At 50.4% G+C, this 23,780-nt stretch overlaps 1 protein-coding gene across 1 annotated transcript in view; it reads left to right on the top strand.

Annotated features, from left to right (window-relative positions):
• LOC131962381 (piezo-type mechanosensitive ion channel component 2-like) overlaps nt 1-23,780 on the top strand; it is a 48,522-nt gene that overhangs the window by 7,495 nt on the left and 17,247 nt on the right. Inside the window, exons 9-23 of the mRNA XM_059327378.1 lie at nt 531-679; nt 1,023-1,101; nt 1,993-2,087; nt 3,107-3,297; nt 3,367-3,524; nt 3,801-3,977; nt 7,106-7,219; nt 7,509-7,709; nt 7,783-7,987; nt 14,131-14,232; nt 14,346-14,523; nt 14,759-14,845; nt 22,146-22,302; nt 23,175-23,271; nt 23,597-23,762. Coding sequence (XP_059183361.1) covers nt 531-679; nt 1,023-1,101; nt 1,993-2,087; nt 3,107-3,297; nt 3,367-3,524; nt 3,801-3,977; nt 7,106-7,219; nt 7,509-7,709; nt 7,783-7,987; nt 14,131-14,232; nt 14,346-14,523; nt 14,759-14,845; nt 22,146-22,302; nt 23,175-23,271; nt 23,597-23,762 — 2,156 coding nt within the window. The remainder of the gene's footprint in view (nt 1-530; nt 680-1,022; nt 1,102-1,992; nt 2,088-3,106; nt 3,298-3,366; nt 3,525-3,800; nt 3,978-7,105; nt 7,220-7,508; nt 7,710-7,782; nt 7,988-14,130; nt 14,233-14,345; nt 14,524-14,758; nt 14,846-22,145; nt 22,303-23,174; nt 23,272-23,596; nt 23,763-23,780) is intronic.

A 23,780-nucleotide genomic window follows, 5' to 3' on the forward strand; every position in this document is an offset into this window, starting at 1 on the left:
CTACTAGTACTACGAGTAGCCCTCTACCAGGCAATACTGCAGTACTACCAGTATACGAGTAGCCCTCTACCAGGTAATACTGCTGTACTACCAGCACTACTGCAAGTACTGCAATACTCTGAGTACTACGAGTACTGATAGTACTGCAAGTACCTGTGAGTACTACTACTGAATGTACTGTCGACTACTGACCTGGAGCCTCCTGTATCACAGAGTGCGTAGCTTCATAATAAAGATGTTTTACTCACCAGTTTATGAGCCACAGGTAACTGGTTGTCCCAGTTAAACTTCACAGACAGGATCAATATGCTCCACACCTGTTAGTAGATAGAGCGTTAACATCTCAGTGTTTAACTGGGAACATATTGATCAGAATCAGAAATACTTTATTGATCAAGAAACAACAAACGCAGCGTTGCTACATGAGAACATCAGAGTTCTTCAACATTCTGTCACCATCAAACAACTGACAGCACCTACCTGTCTGTCTCTCTGCCTGTCTGTCTCTCTACCTGTCTGTCTCTCTGTAGTTGAACTACGAGCGGTGGCGTGCCATGCTCAGGGGTTTCTGGGTAGCCGTGGTGGTTTACTCCATGTTGGTTCTGATCCTGGTCTACACCTTCCAGTTCCCCTCGTCCCCCCAGACCTGGAGCCACTACACCGGCCTGAGCACCCACAGGTACACAAGTCTCTACAGGTCTCTAGTCTCTACAAGTCTCTAGTCTCTACAGGTCTCTACAGGTCTCTAGTCTCCACAGGTCTCTACAGGTCTCTAGTCTCTACAGGTCTCTAGTCTCTACAGGTCCCTACAGGTCTCTAGTCTCTACAGGTCTCTAGTCTCTACAGGTCTCTACAGGTCTCTAGTCTCTACAAGTCTCTAGTCTCTACAGGTCTCTAGTCTCCACAGGTCTCTAGTCTCTACAGGTCTCTAGTCTCTACAAGTCTCTAGTCTCTACAGGTCTCTACAGGGACACATCTCCGCCGGTCTGGGTGTCTCTAACGTCTCCGTCGTGTCTCTGCAGGTTGGAGGATGTTGGTTTGGAGAAGTTCTCGGTTCCGGTTCTCTTCACCAGGATCTTCATCCCTGCGGCGTTCCTCCTGGTACTGTTCAGGTTCCTACAGAACCATCAGATGTCCTCGTCTCGTCCCTGAGCTCTAACAGCTGTCTGTCTGTCTGTCTGTCTGTCTGTCTGTCTGTCTGTCTGTCTCTCTCTCCTCGTCTCTCTGTCTCTCCTCGTCTCTCCTCGTCTCTCTGTCTCTCCTCGTCTCTCTGTCTCTCTGTCTCTCCTCGTCTCTCTGTCTCTCCTCGTCTCTCTGTCTCTCTGTCTCTCCTCGTCTCTCTGTCTCTCCTCGTCTCTCTGTCTCTCCTCGTCTCTCCTCGTCTCTCTGTCTCTCCTCGTCTCTCTGTCTCTCTGTCTCTCCTCGTCTCTCTGTCTCTCCTTGTCTCTCTGTCTCTCCTCGTCTCTCCTCGTCTCTCTGTCTCTCCTCGTCTCTCCTCGTCTCTCTGTCTCTCTGTCTCTCCTCGTCTCTCTGTCTCTCTGTCTCTCCTCGTCTCTCTGTCTCTCCTTGTCTCTCCTTGTCTCTCCTTGTCTCTCTGTCTCTCCTCGTCTCTCTGTCTCTCCTCGTCTCTCCTCGTCTCTCTGTCTCTCTGTCTCTCCTTGTCTCTCTGTCTCTCCTCGTCTCTCCTCGTCTCTCTGTCTCTCCTCGTCTCTCCTCGTCTCTCTGTCTCTCCTCGTCTCTCTGTCTCTCCTCGTCTCTCTGTCTCTCCTCGTCTCTCCTCATCTCTCTGTCTCTCCTCGTCTCTCCTCGTCTCTCCTCGTCTCTCTGTCTCTCCTCGTCTCTCTGTCTCTCCTCGTCTCTCCTCGTCTCTCTGTCTCTCCTCGTCTCTCCTCATCTCTCTGTCTCTCTGTCTCTCCTCGTCTCTCCTCGTCTCTCCTCGTCTCTCTGTCTCTCCTCGTCTCTCCTCGTCTCTCCTCGTCTCTTGTTTTCCAGGTGTGCATTGTTCACCTACATTACTTCCACCAGCCGTTCCTGCAGCTGACCGACCTGAAGACGGTGGTGGACACTCACAACAGCACCATCACCAGGTAACAGGTCAAAGGTCACAGGTCAGCTAGAAGAGGGTCACCCCAGACCTCTGTAGGTGGTCTATACACCTCTGTAGGTGGTCTATACACCTCTGTAGGTAGTCTATAGACCTCTGTAGGTAGTCTAGACCTCTGTAGGTAGTCTATAGACCTCTGTAGGTAGTCTATAGACCTCTGTAGGTAGTCTATAGACCTCTGTATGTGGTCTATACACCTCTGTAGGTAGTCTATAGACCTCTGTAGGTAGTCTATAGACCTCTGTAGGTAGTCTATAGACCTCTGTGGTTAGTCTATAGACCTCTGTAGGTAGTCTATAGACCTCTGTAGGTAGTCTAGAACTCTGTAGGTAGTCTATAGACCTCTGTAGGTAGTCTATAGACCTCTGTATGTGGTCTATACACCTCTGTAGGTAGTCTATAGACCTCTGTGGTTAGTCTATAGACCTCTGTAGGTAGTCTATAGACCTCTGTGGGTAGTCTATAGACCTCTGTAGGTAGTCTATAGACCTCTGTGGTTAGTCTATAGACCTCTGTAGGTAGTCTATACACCTCTGTAGGTGGTCTATACACCTCTGTAGGTAGTCTATAGACCTCCGTAGGTAGTCTATACACCTCTGTAGGTAGTTTATAGACCTCTGTAGGTAGTCTCAGACCACTGTAGGTAGTCTATAGACTCTGTAGGTAGTCTATAGACCTCTATAGGTAGTCTATAGACCTCTGTGGTTAGTCTATAGACCTCTGTGGTTAGTCTATAGACCTCTGTAGGTAATCTCAGACCACTGTAGGTAGTCTATAGACTCTGTAGGTAGTCTATAGACCTCTGTAGGTAGTCTCAGACCACTGTAGGTAGTCTATACACCTCTGTGGTTAGTCTATAGACCTCTGTAGGTAGTCTATAGACCTCTGTAGGTAGTCTATAGACCTCTGTAGGTAATCTGGTTCTGGTCAGTCTGTGGTGTCCTGTCTGTCTGTCTGTCTCCACCTGTCTGTCTGTCTGACTGTCTGTCTGTCTCTCTGCAGGTTGGTACACTCTGACGGCAGCCTGTTCGACCTGTCGGTGGGCGGAGCTCCTCAGATCCTCCTAGAGGAGAAAGGACAGAGGGAGAGAGAAGAAGAGAAGGAGGAGAAATGGAGAGATGAGGAGGAGGAGGAGGAGGAGGAGGAGTACCCCTGTATGTTTGAGAGAGAAACCCTGTCTGACCAAATTAAAGGTAAGCTCCTCCTCCTGACAGGTGAGACAGGTGAGACAGGTCCTGACCCAGGTGTGTCCTCCTCCTCAGGTCTGGTCTCATGGCGGCTGGTGGTGGACCGCCTCTCGGTTCTCCTCCTGCGCCTCCTCCTCTCCCTGCAGCGCCTGCAGCACCTCCTCTGGTGGCTCCTGGAACTGCACATCGTCAAGATCGTCTCCTCCTACATCATCTGGGTCTCTGTGAAGGAGGTCTGCCTGTCTGTCTGTCTGCCTGTCTGTCTGTCTGTTTGTAACCTGTCTGTCTGTCTGGAACCTGTCTGTCCCCAGGTGTGCCTGTTGAACCTGGTGTTTGTGCTGTGTGTAACCTGTCTGTCTGTAACCTGTCTGTCTCTCTCCAGGTGTGCCTGTTGAACCTGGTGTTTCTGCTGTGTGTAACCTGTCTGTCTGTAACCTGTCTGTCTCTCTCCAGGTGTGCCTGTTGAACCTGGTGTTTCTGCTGTGTGTAACCTGTCTGTCTGTCTCCAGGTGTGCCTGTTGAACCTGGTGTTCGTGCTGTGCGTGGCGGTGGCGCTGCCCTGCAGGCCATGGCGCCCCCTGCTGGCGGCCGTCTGCACCGTGTGGACCTGTCTGCTGACCGTCTGTAAGATGCTCTACCAGCTCAACGCCGTCCAGCCAATCAGATACTCCTCCAACTGCTCCATGGTAACCACGGCAACACCACCACTCTGTCTGACTGCCTGTCTGACTGTAGCTGTATCCCAAAGTTAAGGATCCTTCCTTGGTAGGATCCTTCCTTGGTGGGATCCTTCCTTGGTGGGATCCTTCCTTGGTAGGATCCTTCCTTGGTGGGATCCTTCCTTGGTGGGATCCTTCCTTGGTGGGATCCTTCCTTGGTAGGATCCTTCCTTCAGAGCCATTCCTTTCTCTGGTGTAATGGACTAATGGAGCCTTCAGAGTTCAGCTGTGTGTCGTTGTGTAATTGGACGTCCTGCTTAAATTCAGCGCCGCAATTTAAGTTCAGTTTGTCTTTAATATCAGCACTCTGACACATTTGTGGAAATGGAAGAGGATGCTTTAAGGTTGAATCTCCACGATTTAGGAAGTCAAAGCCAGAAAGTGGATTAAACCTGAATATTTAATTGATCCTGGATGAATTTAACCGCTACTTAGTTTCATAAAAGCAGCGGAGCAGAACTCACCATGGAGATGTGTTCTGGGATTTATTAGGGACCGAGCACTAACGGTGCAAGGACCCTATTGTAATTGAAGGGATTATTATTATTATTCATCTCCCAAATGAATCGCCTTTTTGGGGCCTTTATCATATTCAAAAACTCCTGATATTTGGAATATACATAAATCTCTTGTGAAATTTACGTATTCTAGTGGTTGCGGGAATGGGCGTGGCACAATGGCTCACCAGCGCCCCCTACAAACTTTTCTACCGTGAAGGCATTACTCCTACCCATTAAACCCTATCCACTTCTAACTTGGTCAGTGTCATCATGAGGCCTTTGGGATGAAACATACTCAAAATCTTGACTGACCGTCACACTATATGGGCGTGGCATGGCGGCAAAATATGAAAACACGAGACTGTATAACTTGACTATACATTGTCCAATCTGTCCCTAATTTCTCACACGTGATGAGGGTCCACCTCTGAACACACCCACATGTCAATATTGATACACTGTCATTGCGCCCCCCGCTGGCAACAGGAAGTAACAACTTTTATGCCTAGCCCCAGCAGCAGGTTTCACGTACAGACACGAAATTTGGTACACACGTGCTTCATGTGTAGACGCACCAAAAAGCCTCTTGGACCCATACCTCAAACCAAACCGGAAGTCCGCCATCTTGGTTTGAAAATCGCAGCATTCATTGTTTTTGGCCATTTCCATGTCGTATACTTTAACGAACTCCTCCTACAGATTTCACCCGATTTACTTCAAATTTGCTCAGTACCATCACAAGGCCTTTGGGATCAAAAGTTGTATAAATCTTAACCGACGGTCACACTATGTCGGCGTGGCATGGCGGCAAAATATGGCATCTCGCCATAACACACGAGGCAGTATAACTTGACCATACATTGTCCAATCTGTCCCAAATTTCACACACGTGATTAGGGTCCAGCCCGGGACACACCCACGGGTCAATATTGACACACAGTCATAGCGCCCCCTGCTGGCTACAGCAAGTATTATGTTTTACACCTACCCCGAGCACAGTGGTAGGAGACACACGCCATTTGGGACGCATAGGGACTGAGCCCACATCGCTGCGTCCGATGTGCCCTCCCCTGACGGCGCCTCCCCCGACGGCTCCACTCTGCGAGGGCCCGTTCAGTACTGCGCGCAGTCCTAGTTATTCTTTTTTTTCACAAAAGTAAATCGCCTTTTTGGAGGCTTTATCATATTCAAGAAGTCCCCATTTTTGGAATATACATAAATCTCAGCTGAAATTTACATATTCTAGTGGTCGCGGGAATGGGCGTGGCAAAATGACTCAACAGCGCCCCCTTGAAAGTCAAGAAAATTCAGCCCCTCGCACAGGAATGTCGTAGAGACACGAAATTTGGTACATACATGTATCATGGCAAGACGCACCAAAAAGTCTCAAGAACCCATACCCTAAAATGTACAGGAAGTCGGCCATCTTGGATCGAAAATGGCGTTTCCTGTTGTTTTTGCCCATTTCCATGCCGCATACTTTAACAAACTCCTCCTACAGATTTCACCCGATTGACTTCAAACATTGTCAGTAGCATCACAAGGCCTTTGGGATCAAAAGTTGTATAAAGCTTTACCGACGGTCACACTATGTGGGCGTGGCATGGCCGCAAAATATGGCGTCTCGCCATCTAACACCACACTGGATAACTTGACCATACATTGTCCAATCTGTCCCAAATTTCACACACGTGATGAGGGTCTAGCCCAAAACACACCCTCATGTCAATATTGACACACAGTCATAGCGCCCCCCGATGGCAACAGGAAGTATTATGTTTTACACCTACCCCGAGCACAGTGGTTGGTCGGATTAACACCAAACTTGGTATACTTATTGTCAATGCCCTCCTGAGGATAACCCTTGAAGATATTATTGATCAGCCCCTAGGTGGCGCTCTGGCGGCAGTTTAATTAAATGAGTGCCACTGTGCCCAGACCATAAGACTTAAGGCAATGAAATTCATAGGGGTGGTATAGACTGGCCCCTGTAACGCACACACCCCGACGGCAGCATGCCCCGACACGCGTGTACTGCGAGGGCCCGTTCAGTACTGCGCGCAGTCCTAGTTATTTTTTATTTTACAGTACAGAACAATAACAGTTGTTTAAAAATAACAATAATAGATAATAATAATAACAATAACAATAACAACAATAATAAGAGACAGGATCCTCTGGAGGATCCTGGTCTCTGAAGGACTCTGTCCTCTGGAGGATCCTGGTCTCTGAAGGACTCTGTCCTCTGGAGCATCCTGGTCCCTGAAGGACTCTGTCCTCTGGAGGATCCTGGTCTCTGAAGGACTCTATCCTCTGGAGGATCCTGGTCCCTGAAGGACTCTGTCCTCTGGAGGATCCCGGTCTCTGAAGGACTCTGTCCTCTGGAGGATCCTGGTCTCTGAAGGACTCTGTCCTCTGGAGGATCCTGGTCTCTGAAGGACTCTGTCCTCTGGAGCATCCTGGACATCAGGACAGTCCTTCAGCTGTCCATGACGGAGAATCCTTCACATCCAGTTGGAGGATCCTTCCTGGACTTCAGGATACAGCTCGTCGGTCTGACTCACCAGCCTGTCATACCTGTCTGTCTCTCTGTAGCCAGGTAACTCCAGTATGGACCTGTCTCACTCTGTCCTGTACTCTGGTCCTGTCGACCCGGCCCAGTGGGTGGGGCTACGCAAGACGGACGGGAAGCTGCTCGACTACCTGAGGGTGAGGAGAGACATCAGAGCTAGCTTAGCATCCTGCTAACCTGTCTCCACAGTATAACCTGATGTTAGCTTAGCATTATGCTAACCTGTCTCCACAGTATAACCTGATATTAGCTTAGCATCATGCTAACCTGTCTCCACAGTATAACCTGATGTTAGCTTAGCATCATGCCAACCTGTCTCCACAGTATAACCTGATGATGCTAGGGCTGATAGCTTAGCATCATGCTAACCTGTCTCCACAGTACAACCTGATGTTAGCTTAGCATCATGCTAACCTGCCTCCACAGTATAACCTGGTGATGCTAGCGCTGCTAGCCTTCGAGGTGACCGTGTACCGCCACCAGGAGCTCTACCGTCTCCGCCGTAATGAAGTCCCGCCCCCGACCAGAACCCTGTTCCATGACATCACCAGGTGTCACCTTGACGATGGTGTCCTGAGCTGCATCAAGTACTTCCTGAACTACTTCTTCTACAAGTTCGGCCTGGAGGTGAGCGGCTCGGTAACGTAGCATAGCAACAAGCTAACGACTTCCTGTTGACAATCACTCTGCTGCTCCTCAGACCTGCTTCCTGTTGGCCGTCAACGTGATTGGTCAACGGATGGATCTGTTCGCCGTAGGCCACTCCCTCGGCCTCATCAGTGTCCTATCACGGCGCAGCAGGAAGCGCATTGCCGCCGTGTGGCCGCGGTACTGCTACTTCCTGTCGGGGCTGCTGTGCTTCCAGTATCTGCTCTGCATCGGGTTCCCTCCAGCTGCCTGCACAGGTAGCTACGCTAGCAGCTTCCCTTCACTCCCAGTCTTTGTGCTATGCTAGGCTAGCAGTTTCCCTTCATTCCCAGTCTATATGCTAAGCTAGGCTAGCAGTTTCCCTTCACTCCCAGTCTTTGTGTCAAGCTAGGCTAACAGTTTCCCTTCACTCCCGGTCTTTATGTTAAGCTAGGCTAGCAGTTTCCCTTCACTCCCAGTCTTTGTGCTAAGCTAGGCTAACAGTTTCCCTTCACTCCCAGTCTTTATGCTAAGCCAGGCTAGCAGTTTCCCTTCACTCCCAGTCTTTATGCTAAGCCAGGCTAGCAGTTTCCCTTCACTCCCAGTCTTTGTGCTAAGCTAGGCTAGCAGTTTCCCTCCCTCTCCCCAGACTACCGGTGGGGAACTCCTGTCTGTCTCTCACCTGTCTGTCTCTCCTCAGACTACCCGTGGAGACCTCCTGTTTGTCTCTCACCTGTCTGTCTCTCACCTGTCTGTCTCTCCCCAGACTACCGGTGGGGAACTCCTGTCTGTCTCTCACCTGTCTGTCTCTCCTCAGACTACCCGTGGAGACCTCCTGTTTGTCTCTCACCTGTCTGTCTCTCACCTGTCTGTCGATCCCCAGACTACCGGTGGGGAACCCCTGTCTGTCTCTCACCTGTCTGTCTCTCCCCAGACTACCCATGGAGACCTCCTGTCTGTCTGTCTCACCTGTCTGTCTCTCCCCAGACTACCTGTGGAGACCTCCTGTTTGTCTCTCACCTGTCTGTCTCTCCCCAGACTACCTGTGGAGACCTCCTGTCTGTCTGTCTCACCTGTCTGTCTCTCCCCAGACTACCCATTGAGACCTCCTGTCTGTCTGTCTCACCTGTCTGTCTCTCCCCAGACTACCTGTGGAGACCTCCTGTCTGTCTCTCACCTGTCTGTCTCTCCTCAGACTACCCGTGGAGACCTCCTGTCTGTCTGTCTCACCTGTCTGTCTCTCCCCAGACTGCCCGTGGAGACCTCCTGTCTGTCTGTCTCACCTGTCTGTCTCTCCCCAGACTGCCCGTGGAGACCTCCTGTCTGTCTGTCTCACCTGTCTGTCTCTCCCCAGACTACCCGTGGAGACCTCCTGTCTGTTTCACCTGTCTGTCTCTCCCCAGACTACCCGTGGAGACCTCCTGTCTGTCTGTCTCACCTGTCTGTCTCTCCCCAGACTACCTGTGGAGACGTCCTGTCTGTCTGTCTCACCAGTCTGTCTCTCCCAAGACTACCCATTGAGACCTCCTGTCTGTCTGTCTCACCTGTCTGTCTCTCCCCAGACTACCCGTGGAGACCTCCTGTCTGTCTGTCTCACCTGTCTGTCTCTCCCCAGACTACCCGTGGAGACCTCCTGTCTGTCTGTCTCACCTGTCTGTCTCTCCCCAGACTACCCGTGGAGACATCCTGTCTGTCTGTCTCACCAGTCTGTCTCTCCCAAGACTACCCATTGAGACCTCCTGTCTGTCTGTCTCACCTGTCTGTCTCTCCCCAGACTACCCGTGGAGACCTCCTGTCTGTCTGTCTCACCTGTCTGTCTCTCCCCAGACTACCCGTGGAGACCTCCTGTCTGTCTGTCTCACCTGTCTGTCTCTCCCCAGACTACCTGTGGAGACCTCCTGTCTGTCTCTCCCCAGACTACCCGTGGAGACCTCCTGTCTGTCTGTCTCACCTGTCTGTCTCTCACCTGTCTGTCGATCCCCAGACTACCGGTGGGGAACCCCTGTCTGTCTCTCACCTGTCTGTCTCTCCCCAGACTACCCATGGAGACATCCTGTCTGTCTGTCTCACCTGTCTGTCTCTCCCCAGACTACCTGTGGAGACCTCCTGTCTGTCTGTCTCACCTGTCTGTCTCTCCCCAGACTACCTGTGGAGACCTCCTGTTTGTCTCTCACCTGTCTGTCTCTCCCCAGACTACCTGTGGAGACCTCCTGTCTGTCTGTCTCACCTGTCTGTCTCTCCCCAGACTACCCATTGAGACCTCCTGTCTGTCTGTCTCACCTGTCTGTCTCTCCCCAGACTACCTGTGGAGACCTCCTGTCTGTCTCTCACCTGTCTGTCTCTCCTCAGACTACCCGTGGAGACCTCCTGTCTGTCTGTCTCACCTGTCTGTCTCTCCCCAGACTGCCCGTGGAGACCTCCTGTCTGTCTGTCTCACCTGTCTGTCTCTCCCCAGACTGCCCGTGGAGACCTCCTGTCTGTCTGTCTCACCTGTCTGTCTCTCCCCAGACTACCCGTGGAGACCTCCTGTCTGTTTCACCTGTCTGTCTCTCCCCAGACTACCCGTGGAGACCTCCTGTCTGTCTGTCTCACCTGTCTGTCTCTCCCCAGACTACCTGTGGAGACGTCCTGTCTGTCTGTCTCACCAGTCTGTCTCTCCCAAGACTACCCATTGAGACCTCCTGTCTGTCTGTCTCACCTGTCTGTCTCTCCCCAGACTACCCGTGGAGACCTCCTGTCTGTCTGTCTCACCTGTCTGTCTCTCCCCAGACTACCCGTGGAGACCTCCTGTCTGTCTGTCTCACCTGTCTGTCTCTCCCCAGACTACCCGTGGAGACCTCCTGTCTGTCTCTCCCCAGACTACCCGTGGAGACCTCCTGTCTGTCTGTCTCACCTGTCTGTCTCTCCCCAGACTACCCGTGGAGACGTCCTGTCTGTCTGTCTCACCAGTCTGTCTCTCCCAAGACTACCCATTGAGACCTCCTGTCTGTCTGTCTCACCTGTCTGTCTCTCCCCAGACTACCCGTGGAGACCTCCTGTCTGTCTGTCTCACCTGTCTGTCTCTCCCCAGACTACCCGTGGAGACCTCCTGTCTGTCTGTCTCACCTGTCTGTCTCTCCCCAGACTACCTGTGGAGACCTCCTGTCTGTCTCTCCCCAGACTACCCGTGGAGACCTCCTGTCTGTCTGTCTCACCTGTCTGTCTCTCCCCAGACTACCCGTGGAGACCTCCTGTCTGTCTGTCTGACCTGTCTGTCTCTCCCCAGACTACCCGTGGAGACCTCCTGTCTGTCTGTCTCACCTGTCTGTCTCTCCCCAGACTACCCGTGGAGACCTCCTGTCTGTCTGTCTCACCTGTCTGTCTCTCCCCAGACTACCCGTGGAGACGTCCTGTCTGTCTGTCTCACCAGTCTGTCTCTCCCAAGACTACCCATTGAGACCTCCTGTCTGTCTGTCTCACCTGTCTGTCTCTCCCCAGACTACCCGTGGAGACCTCCTGTCTGTTTCACCTGTCTGTCTCTCCCCAGACTACCCGTGGAGACCTCCTGTCTGTCTGTCTCACCTGTCTGTCTCTCCCCAGACTACCTGTGGAGACGTCCTGTCTGTCTGTCTCACCAGTCTGTCTCTCCCAAGACTACCCATTGAGACCTCCTGTCTGTCTGTCTCACCTGTCTGTCTCTCCCCAGACTACCCGTGGAGACCTCCTGTCTGTCTGTCTCACCTGTCTGTCTCTCCCCAGACTACCCGTGGAGACCTCCTGTCTGTCTGTCTCACCTGTCTGTCTCTCCCCAGACTACCCGTGGAGACATCCTGTCTGTCTGTCTCACCAGTCTGTCTCTCCCAAGACTACCCATTGAGACCTCCTGTCTGTCTGTCTCACCTGTCTGTCTCTCCCCAGACTACCCGTGGAGACCTCCTGTCTGTCTGTCTCACCTGTCTGTCTCTCCCCAGACTACCCGTGGAGACCTCCTGTCTGTCTGTCTCACCTGTCTGTCTCTCCCCAGACTACCTGTGGAGACCTCCTGTCTGTCTCTCCCCAGACTACCCGTGGAGACCTCCTGTCTGTCTGTCTCACCTGTCTGTCTCTCACCTGTCTGTCGATCCCCAGACTACCGGTGGGGAACCCCTGTCTGTCTCTCACCTGTCTGTCTCTCCCCAGACTACCCATGGAGACATCCTGTCTGTCTGTCTCACCTGTCTGTCTCTCCCCAGACTACCTGTGGAGACCTCCTGTCTGTCTGTCTCACCTGTCTGTCTCTCCCCAGACTACCTGTGGAGACCTCCTGTTTGTCTCTCACCTGTCTGTCTCTCCCCAGACTACCTGTGGAGACCTCCTGTCTGTCTGTCTCACCTGTCTGTCTCTCCCCAGACTACCCATTGAGACCTCCTGTCTGTCTGTCTCACCTGTCTGTCTCTCCCCAGACTACCTGTGGAGACCTCCTGTCTGTCTCTCACCTGTCTGTCTCTCCTCAGACTACCCGTGGAGACCTCCTGTCTGTCTGTCTCACCTGTCTGTCTCTCCCCAGACTGCCCGTGGAGACCTCCTGTCTGTCTGTCTCACCTGTCTGTCTCTCCCCAGACTGCCCGTGGAGACCTCCTGTCTGTCTGTCTCACCTGTCTGTCTCTCCCCAGACTACCCGTGGAGACCTCCTGTCTGTTTCACCTGTCTGTCTCTCCCCAGACTACCCGTGGAGACCTCCTGTCTGTCTGTCTCACCTGTCTGTCTCTCCCCAGACTACCTGTGGAGACGTCCTGTCTGTCTGTCTCACCAGTCTGTCTCTCCCAAGACTACCCATTGAGACCTCCTGTCTGTCTGTCTCACCTGTCTGTCTCTCCCCAGACTACCCGTGGAGACCTCCTGTCTGTCTGTCTCACCTGTCTGTCTCTCCCCAGACTACCCGTGGAGACCTCCTGTCTGTCTGTCTCACCTGTCTGTCTCTCCCCAGACTACCCGTGGAGACCTCCTGTCTGTCTCTCCCCAGACTACCCGTGGAGACCTCCTGTCTGTCTGTCTCACCTGTCTGTCTCTCCCCAGACTACCCGTGGAGACGTCCTGTCTGTCTGTCTCACCAGTCTGTCTCTCCCAAGACTACCCATTGAGACCTCCTGTCTGTCTGTCTCACCTGTCTGTCTCTCCCCAGACTACCCGTGGAGACCTCCTGTCTGTCTGTCTCACCTGTCTGTCTCTCCCCAGACTACCCGTGGAGACCTCCTGTCTGTCTGTCTCACCTGTCTGTCTCTCCCCAGACTACCTGTGGAGACCTCCTGTCTGTCTCTCCCCAGACTACCCGTGGAGACCTCCTGTCTGTCTGTCTCACCTGTCTGTCTCTCCCCAGACTACCCGTGGAGACCTCCTGTCTGTCTGTCTGACCTGTCTGTCTCTCCCCAGACTACCCGTGGAGACCTCCTGTCTGTCTGTCTCACCTGTCTGTCTCTCCCCAGACTACGCGTGGAGACCTCCTGTCTGTCTCTCACCAGCCTGTCTCTCCCCAGACTACCCGTGGAGACCTCCTGTCTGTCTGTCTCACCTGTCTGTCTCTCCCCAGACTACCCGTGGAGACCTCCTGTCTGTCTGTTTCACCTGTCTGTCTCTCCCCAGACTACCCGTGGAGACCTCCTGTCTGTCTCTCACCTGTCTGTCTCTCCCCAGACTACCTGTGGAGACGTCCTGTCTGTCTGTCTCACCAGTCTGTCTCTCCCAAGACTACCCATTGAGACCTCATGTCTGTCTGTCTCACCTGTCTGTCTCTCCCCAGACTACCCGTGGAGACCTCCTGTCTGTCTGTCTCACCTGTCTGTCTCTCCCCAGACTACCCGTGGAGACCTCCTGTCTGTCTGTCTCACCTGTCTGTCTCTCCCCAGACTACCCGTGGAGACGTCCTGTCTGTCTGTCTCACCAGTCTGTCTCTCCCAAGACTACCCATTGAGACCTCCTGTCTGTCTGTCTCACCTGTCTGTCTCTCCCCAGACTACCCGTGGAGACCTCCTGTCTGTCTGTCTCACCTGTCTGTCTCTCCCCAGACTACCCGTGGAGACCTCCTGTCTGTCTGTCTCACCTGTCTGTCTCTCCCCAGACTACCTGTGGAGACCTCCTGTCTGTCTCTCCCCAGACTACCCGTGGAGACCTCCTGTCTGTCTGTCTCACCTGTCTGTCTCTCCCCAGACTACCCGTGGAGACCTCCTGTCTGTCTGTCTCACCTGTCTGTCTCTCCCCAGACTACGCGTGGAGACCTCCTGTCTGTCTCTCACCAGCCTGTCTCTCCCCAGACTACCCGTGGAGACCTCCTGTCTGTCTGTCTCACCTGTCTGTCTCTCCCCAGACTACCTGTGGAGACCTCCTGTCTGACTCTCACCTGTCTGTCTCTCCCCAGACTACCCGTGGAGACCTCCTGTCTGACTCTCACCTGTCTGTCTCTCCCCAGACTACCCGTGGAGACCTCCGTCCTCCAGGGTGGACTCTAACGTGGTGAAATGGCTCTTCCTCCCAGACCACCTGACGCCCCCGAACCCTCTCTTCCTCCTCTGTGAGAACTTTTATAATGAACTTATTTTGATTTAAACATTTTTATAATAAAGTTTATATGTGATGAGGTTCTGCTGTGGAGACATTAATAGACAGACGTGTCCCCTGTCCCAGATGACTTCCTGCTGGTCCTCGGCGCGGCGCTGCAGCTGCAGGTGTTTGAGGACGAGCTGCAGCCGGAGGTCCAGGTCCTCGCCGGGGACAACGGAGAGCTGGACGAGGACGACGGACAGCTGCCTGAGCCAATCACACGCCTCCGTCTCAACACAGGCCCTGACTTCATGCTGTGCAGGTAAACCCCGCCCACCATCCACCTGTCTGTCTGCCCACCTGTTTGTCTGTCTGTCTGCCCTCCTGTCTGTCTGCCCACCTGTCTGTCTCCACCTGTCTGCCCACCTGTCTGTCTGCCCACCTGTCTGACCTTTCTGCCCACCTGTCTGCCTGTCGACCTGTCTGTCTGCCCACATGTCTGCCTGCCCACCTGTCTTTTTGCCCACCTGTCTCTCTGCCCACCTGTCTGTCTGCAGGTCCTACCTGGACATGATGAAGCTCATCATCTTCAGCTACATGTTCTGGTTCGTCCTCACCATCATCTTCATCACTGGGACGACCAGGTGAGTAGGCGGAGCCACAACCGTGATGTCACTGATGACTTATCAGGTGTGCTGACCTCTGTTCAGTTATTCATCCAGTTGTTACCACCTGGTGGACGGTTTTGGTAGTGTTAAGTTTCTTAAGTTTCATTTTCCTTAAGTTTCACTTTTAAGCCATGTGTTTTCAGTTGGATAAGAAGCAGAGCTAGAGTGTGCATGCAAACAGTATTCCCTCACGTTTTAGCCTTGGAGTTGATTTGTCTGTAAGTATACAAAATATTTGTTCTTTTTCTGATGCTGGTCATATGTTAAACTTTTAGATATGTTGTTAGAAGTCTGGAGAGTTAAAATGTGATTATTTCGTTCACAATAAGAAAGTAGCATTTGATAGCTGTACATGTTTAAATTGTTATTGTGTTTGTTTATGTTATGCAATGTACACAGAAAAGTGATGCATTTGTTTGTATTGTATGTTTCAGTTTTACAAAAAAGAAACTTCAGTAAAGACACACCTTTTGAAGAACAAGGTTTATTGGAGTGTTTGTTCGCTATCTGTCTAGCATTGCTCAGATACGCAATTGTGAGGACAGAATAGTAAAAAGACAACACACGGCGGGCTAAAACAACGGAATCCTGTAATCAGCACACTGTCTCCAGAGCTCTTCAAAGCAACCCAGAGTGAAAAGACAAGAGCTCAGCGGGCACAAGCACAGAAGGCTAATAAGCAGCAGTCATGAGCCTAAGGTCAGGAAAACAATATCAGCCCACAACGCAGCATCCGGAAGGGGCAAGCGGACAGCAGAAAGAAGCAAGTGAACTGCAGGAAGAGGAGCAAAAGGGCTCGCAAGCAGAAAAGGAAAAGTGGCATCAGAATAATGATACTGAATCACAGTCAACTGAATCAAAATCATCAAAGAGGTCGAGCAAGGTGTCCTCAACAACTTCTTCAGCTGTAAGAGCACGTGCCAAAGCAGAAGCCGCCCGCGCTCAACTAGTATATGCAGAAAAGGAAGCCAACATCATAAAACAGAAAGCGGACCTTGAAGCAAGTTTGCATATCATCCAAAGTCAGAGAGCAGTAGCTGCTGCTTCAGCTGAGGCTGCAGCTTATGAACAAGATGGATCATCAGGAAGTGTGGAGCTTAGTCAACATGCATTAGAGCATCCCATGAGTCCACTACAGCGTACCAGTGAGTATGTCCAGCAGCACTCCAAAACATATTTTGAAAAACCACCACTCATGGGTGACATGAAAGACCAGTATAAAAAAGCAGAAGAGCAATATGGAATGTCTAATTATCAACCAACCGCTTACTACGACATCAGCAGTAACAGGCGGATGGAAGCTGGTAATAGAGACAGCCTCAAAAGAGAAGAGCAACCAAAGAAAATATTTGATGATCAGGTTTACTCACACCCAGCACCACAGCATGTCTTTACCCCCCTGCAGCAATCATTTGCTCCTTTGCCACCTACACCTGAGCCACAAGTTGTGCATGATCTCACAAAGTACCTCATACGCCGAGAAATGGTGAGTTCAGGCCTTCTCAAATTTGATGACCGACCTGAGAACTACAGGTCATGGAAGGTGTCTTTTCAAAGTGCGACCAGAGATCTAAATCTGTCTGCAGGAGAAGAACTGGATTTGATGGTAAGATGGCTTGGAGTTGAGTCATCAGAACAAGCTAAAAGAATTCGTTCTGTGCATACCCTCAATCCCACAGCAGGCCTTGCACTGGTTTGGCAAAGACTAGAAGAATCTTATGGGTCACCTGAAGTAATTGAAAATGCTTTGCTCAAAAGGATTGAAGATTTTCCAAAGCTAACTAATAAAGACACTATTAAGCTGAGAGAGTTGGGTGACATTCTCCTAGAGTTGGAATGTGCTAAAGAAGGTGGATTTCTGCCTGGACTGTCGTACTTGGATACAGCCCGTGGGGTAAATCCAATAGTTGAGAAGCTTCCCTACACTTTACAGGAGAAGTGGGTGGCACAGGGTTCCAAATACAAAGAAGACAATGGAGTTGCATTTCCCCCTTTCTTCATCTTCTCCAAATTTGTACGCCAGCAGGCCAAGATGAGGAATGACCCCAGTTTTGCCTTCTCCACTACCAACAGCCATTCTTTCAGAACAGAAAAACCTCCCAGGTACAGCAACAAGACGTCTGTGACAGTGCATAAAACAGACGTTCCGCAAGACAGGTCAGCAAATCAAACCAGCAATGCTGAAGAGAAAAGAGAGGATCCTGATAATCAATGCCCAATACATAAAAAGCCTCACCCTCTTAAGAAGTGCAGAAGCTTCAGAGGAAAACCAATTGAAGAGCGTAAGTCTTTCTTAAAAGAGAACCGCATCTGCTACAGATGTTGTGGTTCAACGCAGCATGTGGCAAGAGACTGCAAAGCAACAATCAAGTGCTTAGAGTGTAGTAGTGACCGACACATCACTGCCCTACACCCTGGTCCACCTCCTTGGACTAAAGAAATGGTCACAGCTGAGAGAGATGATGGCGGGGAGCAGAGCGAAAGCGCTTCTACTTCAGTCACTTCAAAGTGTACAGAGATTTGTGGTAATGCTGACAATCCAAGGTCGTGTTCCAAAATCAGCCTAGTGACTGTATATCCTGCTGGAAGAAAAGACAAAGCAAGAAAAATGTATGCAGTGCTCGATGAACAAAGTAACAGATCACTCGCTAAGACAGAGTTCTTCGATTCCTTTGACATCGCTACACCCTCAGATCCCTATACTCTGAAAACCTGCGCAGGGACAACAAAAACTTCTGGCAGAAGAGTTAGTGACTTCATGATTGAATCCATGGACGGGAAACTACAGTTACCACTTCCCACATTAATTGAATGTGATATGATGCCTGACGATAGAACTGAAATTCCCTCCCCTGAGGTAGCACGCCAGCACCCCCACTTACAGCGAGTTGCTGACAAGATTCCAGCTGTGGATCCTGATGCTCCCATACTCCTGCTCTTGGGAAGGGACCTCCTAAGGATACACAAGGTGCGTGAGCAAATTAATGGACCCCACAATGCTCCATATGCGCAACGACTGGACCTGGGATGGGTCATTGTGGGTGAAACCTGCCTGGGAACGGCTCATAGGCCAGTGAAAGTCAACGTCTTTAAGGCAAACGTGCTCAGCAATGGCCGCCCGTCTTTTTTCAGCCCATGTCCAAACAGTGTCCAGGTAAAGGAAGACTTAATAGGCATGATGCAACGTCAAGACTCGTCTTTTTCAGTCTGTATGGAAGATGTAGATCCCACTGAAAGTAGCAGCAGTCTAGGAAGCTCAGTGTTTCAACAAACGAGGGAAGATGACAGACCAACCTTGTCAGTAGACGACCAGACGTTTTTGAGGATCATGGATGAGGAGGTTTATCAAGATGAGGGGAACAGCTGGGTGGCACCTCTGCCATTTCGCTCTCCCAGATGCCGCCTTCCAAATAACAGAGAACAAGCAATGACACGTTTTTGTTCACTACAAAGAACACTGGAAAAGAAACCAACAATGAGAACCCAGTATGTTGAGTTTATGCAGAAAATGCTGGACAATGATCATGCTGAGCCTGCCCCACCACTCGAGTCTGGACAAGAATGCTGGTACCTACCGTCGTTCGGTGTTTATCATCCACAAAAGCCGGACCAGATAAGAATAGTGTTCGACTCAAGTGCTGCATGTGAAGGTGTATCTTTGAATGATGTGCTCCTTAGCGGGCCTGACTTGAATAATATGCTTTTGGGGGTTCTCTTACGTTTCAGGAAGGAACCTGTTGCTTTCACGGCAGACGTACAACAGATGTTCTACTGTTTTGTTGTACGTGAAGACCACAGAAACTATCTTCGCTTCTTCTGGTATGAGGACAATGATGTCACTAAGAAGGTGATGGAGTACAGGATGAAGGTCCATGTGTTTGGCAACAGCCCTTCTCCTGCTGTTGCCATCTACTGTATGAGACAAGCTGCGAAGAAAGGCGAGAAAGAATACGGCTCTGATGCTAAACAGTTTGTGGTGAGACATTTTTACGTCGACGATGGTCTCGGTTCAGCTGCCACACATGAGGAAGCCATCAATGTGCTCACACAGACCAGGAAGATGCTGGCAGACTCTAACCTGAAACTGCTTAAAATAGCATCAAACAGTGGACAAGTTATGGAAGCCTTCCCAGCAGAGGACCGGGCTAAGGCTCTGAAAGACCTGGACCTTGGTGTGGATCCTCTTCCCCTTCAACGCAGCTTAGGGTTAAGTTGGGATTTAAGAACAGACAGCTTTACTTTCCAAGTATCCCGTGAAGAGAAGCCTTTCACACGGAGAGGCATCTTGTCTACTGTCAACAGTTTGTATGACCCTCTGGGGTTTGTGGCGCCCATAACAATACAAGGCAAGGCAATCGTCCGAGAACTCTCATCTGAACAAAACGAGTGGGATGCCCCACTCCCTTCTGAGAAAGAAGCAGAATGGAATCAGTGGAAGGAGTCCTTGGAGGCTCTTGAACAACTGCTCATACAGAGGTGTTACATTCCATTGTCACTGTCTTCCGCACAGAGAAAAGAGTTGTGCATATTTTCAGATGCTTCAACAACAGCAATCGGAGCTGTAGCATACATGAGAGCCATTGACAACGAAGAACAATGTCATATTGGATTTATAATGGGGAAATCCAAACTAGCCCCCCGGCCTGCTCACACTGTGCCACGTCTGGAGTTATGTGCAGCTGTTTTGGCTGTTGAGCTGTATGAGCTGATAAGGGAGGAGATTGACACTGACATGAATGCTGTCAAGTTCTTCACGGACAGTAGGATTGTGCTTGGATATATCCACAACACCAGCAGAAGGTTCTACGTGTATGTGGCCAACCGGGTGACACGTATCCTGAAATCCACACACCCTAGTCAGTGGCACTACGTCCCCACAGCAAACAATCCTGCAGACCATGCCACCAGGCCAACACAAGCAGCCCTGTTACGGCGTACCAACTGGTTGTCTGGCCCGGCCTTCCTATCACACGCAACACAAGAAGCACCACCTGATTCCAACATCTTTTCGCTCATTGACCCCGAAGATGACATGGAGATCCGGCCTGATGTTACAACTATGGCCACCACAGCATCTGATAGTCAACTGGGATCAAGTCGCTTTCAGCGTTTTTCAAGTTGGTGGATTCTCTGCCAAACTATTGCACGTCTCATTCATGTTGCTGTCTCCTTCAAGAGGACTTCAAATGAAAACCACAGAGGATGGCAATGTTACAAAGACCCATGCAACACAGATGAGCTCTCTCAAGCAAAGGCTGTCATCATTCGCTCTGTGCAAGGTGAAGTCTTCAAAGATGAATACAAATGTCTGAAAGACAGACAAGCACTTCCTAAGCAAAGCACACTCAAGAAGCTTAATCCTGTTATCGATGAGGATGGGTTGCTCCGGGTCGGAGGCCGTATGGCTCATGCAACCATTCCAAAAGAAGAAAAGCATCCCCTTGTTATCCCACATAATCACCACATTGCTACTCTGCTTGTGAGGTATTATCACGAACAGGTGGCACATCAGGGACGTCATATTACAGAGGGAGCTGTCCGAGCAGCAGGATTTTGGATCATTGGAGGCAAGCGTCTGATTTCTGCTATCATCCATAACTGTGTCATCTGTCGTAGACTTCGAGGTGCATTAGAAGCTCAGAAGATGGCAGATTTGCCAGCAGACAGACTAATAACAGAGCCACCGTTCACCAGTGTCGGTCTTGATGTCTTCGGTCCATGGTCTGTTGTGACACGGCGTACAAGAGGTGGGAGTGCAAACAACAAACGCTGGGCAGTGCTCTTTACGTGCATGTCTTGTAGAGCTGTGCACATAGAGCTAATGGAGTCCATGTCTGCGTCCAGCTTTGTCAATGCATTAAGGCGTTTTTTCTCCATACGAGGCCCAGCAAAGATCCTGCGCTCTGACAGAGGGACTAATTTTGTGGGTGCTTGCAAAGAATTGAACATGGATCCTGATGATGCTGCAATCAGATCGTACCTTCAAGAAAAAGGATGCACATGGATTTTCAATCCTCCACATTCTTCTCATATGGGTGGTGTATGGGAAAGGATGATCGGCATTGCCAGACGCATTCTGGATGCTATGCTGCTGCAGGCAGGACCCACACATCTCACGCATGAAGTGTTGAGCACCCTTATGGCGGAAGTCATGGCCATCATCAATGCAAGACCCTTAGTGCCTGTGTCTACAGATCCCGATAACCCAGCTGTCCTCACGCCATCAATGATTCTGACTCAAAAGATGAGTAGCTTGTCAGCACCATCTGGCAACTTTGACTCAAACAAACTCCATCTGAAGCAATGGAAGCAAGTCCAGTGTCTTGCAGACACCTTTTGGAAGCGGTGGAGAGGAGAGTATTTGGCCACACTGCAGAGCCGCAGGAAGTGGACAGAAGAAAGGCCAAACATCAAAGTCGGAGATGTCATCTTGCTAAAGGACAGCCAGGCCCATAGAAATGAATGGCCTGTTGGACTGGTTATCAAGACGTTTCCTGGTCGTGACAGCAAAGTCCGCAAAGTGGAAGTCAAAATTGTCAAGCATGGGACTGTGAAAGTGTTTCTAAGGCCAGTCTCAGAAGTGGTGGTCTTACTTTCAGAAGGAAAGTAGAGAATTGACGTTTCTTTGGTTTGTTTTCTATTCCTATTGTATGTTAAAGGTTTGTGGTATAGTTATTAATATACCAGGCGGGGAGTGTGCTGACCTCTGTTCAGTTATTCATCCAGTTGTTACCACCTGGTGGACGGTTTTGGTAGTGTTAAGTTTCTTAAGTTTCATTTTCCTTAAGTTTCACTTTTAAGCCATGTGTTTTCAGTTGGATAAGAAGCAGAGCTAGAGTGTGCATGCAAACAGTATTCCCTCACGTTTTAGCCTTGGAGTTGATTTGTCTGTAAGTATACAAAATATTTGTTCTTTTTCTGATGCTGGTCATATGTTAAACTTTTAGATATGTTGTTAGAAGTCTGGAGAGTTAAAATGTGATTATTTCGTTCACAATAAGAAAGTAGCATTTGATAGCTGTACATGTTTAAATTGTTATTGTGTTTGTTTATGTTATGCAATGTACACAGAAAAGTGATGCATTTGTTTGTATTGTATGTTTCAGTTTTACAAAAAAGAAACTTCAGTAAAGACACACCTTTTGAAGAACAAGGTTTATTGGAGTGTTTGTTCGCTATCTGTCTAGCATTGCTCAGATACGCAATTGTGAGGACAGAATATCAGGTGTTACTTATTAATAATAATAACAATAATAATAACAATAACCTGTTCCAGAATCAGTATCTTCTGCATGGGTTACCTGGTGGCCTGTTTCTACTTCCTGCTGGTGGGCGGAGACCTGCTGCTCAAACCAATCAGATCCATCCTGCTCTACTGGGACTGTCTGATTGGCTACAACGTCTTCGTCATCACCATGAAGAACGTCCTGTCGGTCAGTCGCCACGGCAACGTCCTCAGGTCACATGGTCACCCTCTGGACCTGTCTGTCTGCCTCTGTCTGTCTGTCCGCCTCCACCTGTCTGTCTCCACCTGTCTTTCTGTCTGTCTGTCTGCCTCCACCTGTCTGTCTCCACTTATCTTTCTGTCTGTCTGTCTGCCTCCACCTGTCTGTCTGCCTCTGTCTGTCTGCCTCCACCTGTCTATCTGCCTCTGTCTGTCTGTCTGCCTCCACCTGTCTGTCTCCACCTGTCTGCCTGTCTGTCTGTCTGTCTGTCTGTCTGTCTGCCTGCCCACCTGTCTACCCACCTGTATGCCTGCCCATCTGTCCTGTCTGTGTGTCTGTCCGTCTCCACCTGTCTGTCTGTGCGTCTGTCTGCCACCTGTCTGTCTGTCTGTCTGTCTGCCTCCACCTGTCTGTCTGTGTCTCACCTGTCTGTCTGTGTCTCACCTGTCTGTCTGTCTTCACCCGTCTGTCTGTGGCTCACCTGTCTGTCTGTCTCTCATCTGTCTGTCTGCCTCCACCTGTCTGTCTGTCTGTCTCCACCTGTCTGTCTGTCTGTCTGTCTGTCTGTCTGTCTCCACCTGTCTGTCTGTCTGCCTGTGTGTCTGTCTGCCACCTGTCTGTCTGCCTCTGTCTGTATGTCTGTCTGTCTGTCTTTCTGTCTGTCTGCCTCCACTTGTCTGCCTGTGTCTCACCTGTCTGCCTCCACCTGTCTGTCTGTCTTCACCCGTCTGTCTGTGGCTCACCTGTCTGTCTGTCTCTCACCTGTCTGTCTGTCTTCACCTGTCTGTCTTCACCCGTCTGTCTGTCTTCACCTGTCTGTCTTCACCCGTCTGTCTGTCTCTCACCTGTCTGTCTGTCAGATCCTGGCCTGTGGCTTCATCAAGTCGTTGGTGTTGAATCACTGTTGGTTGATTCAACTCTTCAGTCTGGCCTGCACCATCAAAGGATACAGCAAACGTAGGAACCTGTCTGTCTGTCTGTCTGTCTGTCTGTCTGTCTGTCTGTCTGTCTGTCTGTCTGTCTGTCTGTCTGTCTGTTGAGGTTGTTGTTGTTGTTGCTGTTATTGACTAATTGTTTTTTTTGTTGCTGACAAATAACTGTTGTTGCTGTTGTTGTTTACATTGTTGTTGTTGTTGTTGCTGTTGTTGTTGTTGTTGTTGATGATGTTGTTGACTAATTGGTGACGTTGTTGTTGACGACGTTGTTGTTGTTGACGACGTTGTTGTTGTTGACGACGTTGTTGTTGTTTCTATTGTTGTTGTTGACGCTGTCGTCTCTCCAGCGGAGCAGCAGAGCAGTAAACAGTGTGAGTTGCCTAGCGACGAGGCGGGCATCATCTGGGACGGAGTGTGTTTCTGTTTCCTGCTGCTGCAGAGGAGAGTCTTCAGGAGCCACTACTTCCTGTGTGTAGTCCTGGAGCTGAGAAATACACAACTACTGGCCTCCAGGTACACACACACACACAC

Source organism: Centropristis striata, chromosome 23, assembly GCF_030273125.1.
Source record: "Centropristis striata isolate RG_2023a ecotype Rhode Island chromosome 23, C.striata_1.0, whole genome shotgun sequence".
In the NCBI taxonomy this organism is placed as follows: Eukaryota; Metazoa; Chordata; class Actinopteri; order Perciformes; family Serranidae; genus Centropristis; species Centropristis striata.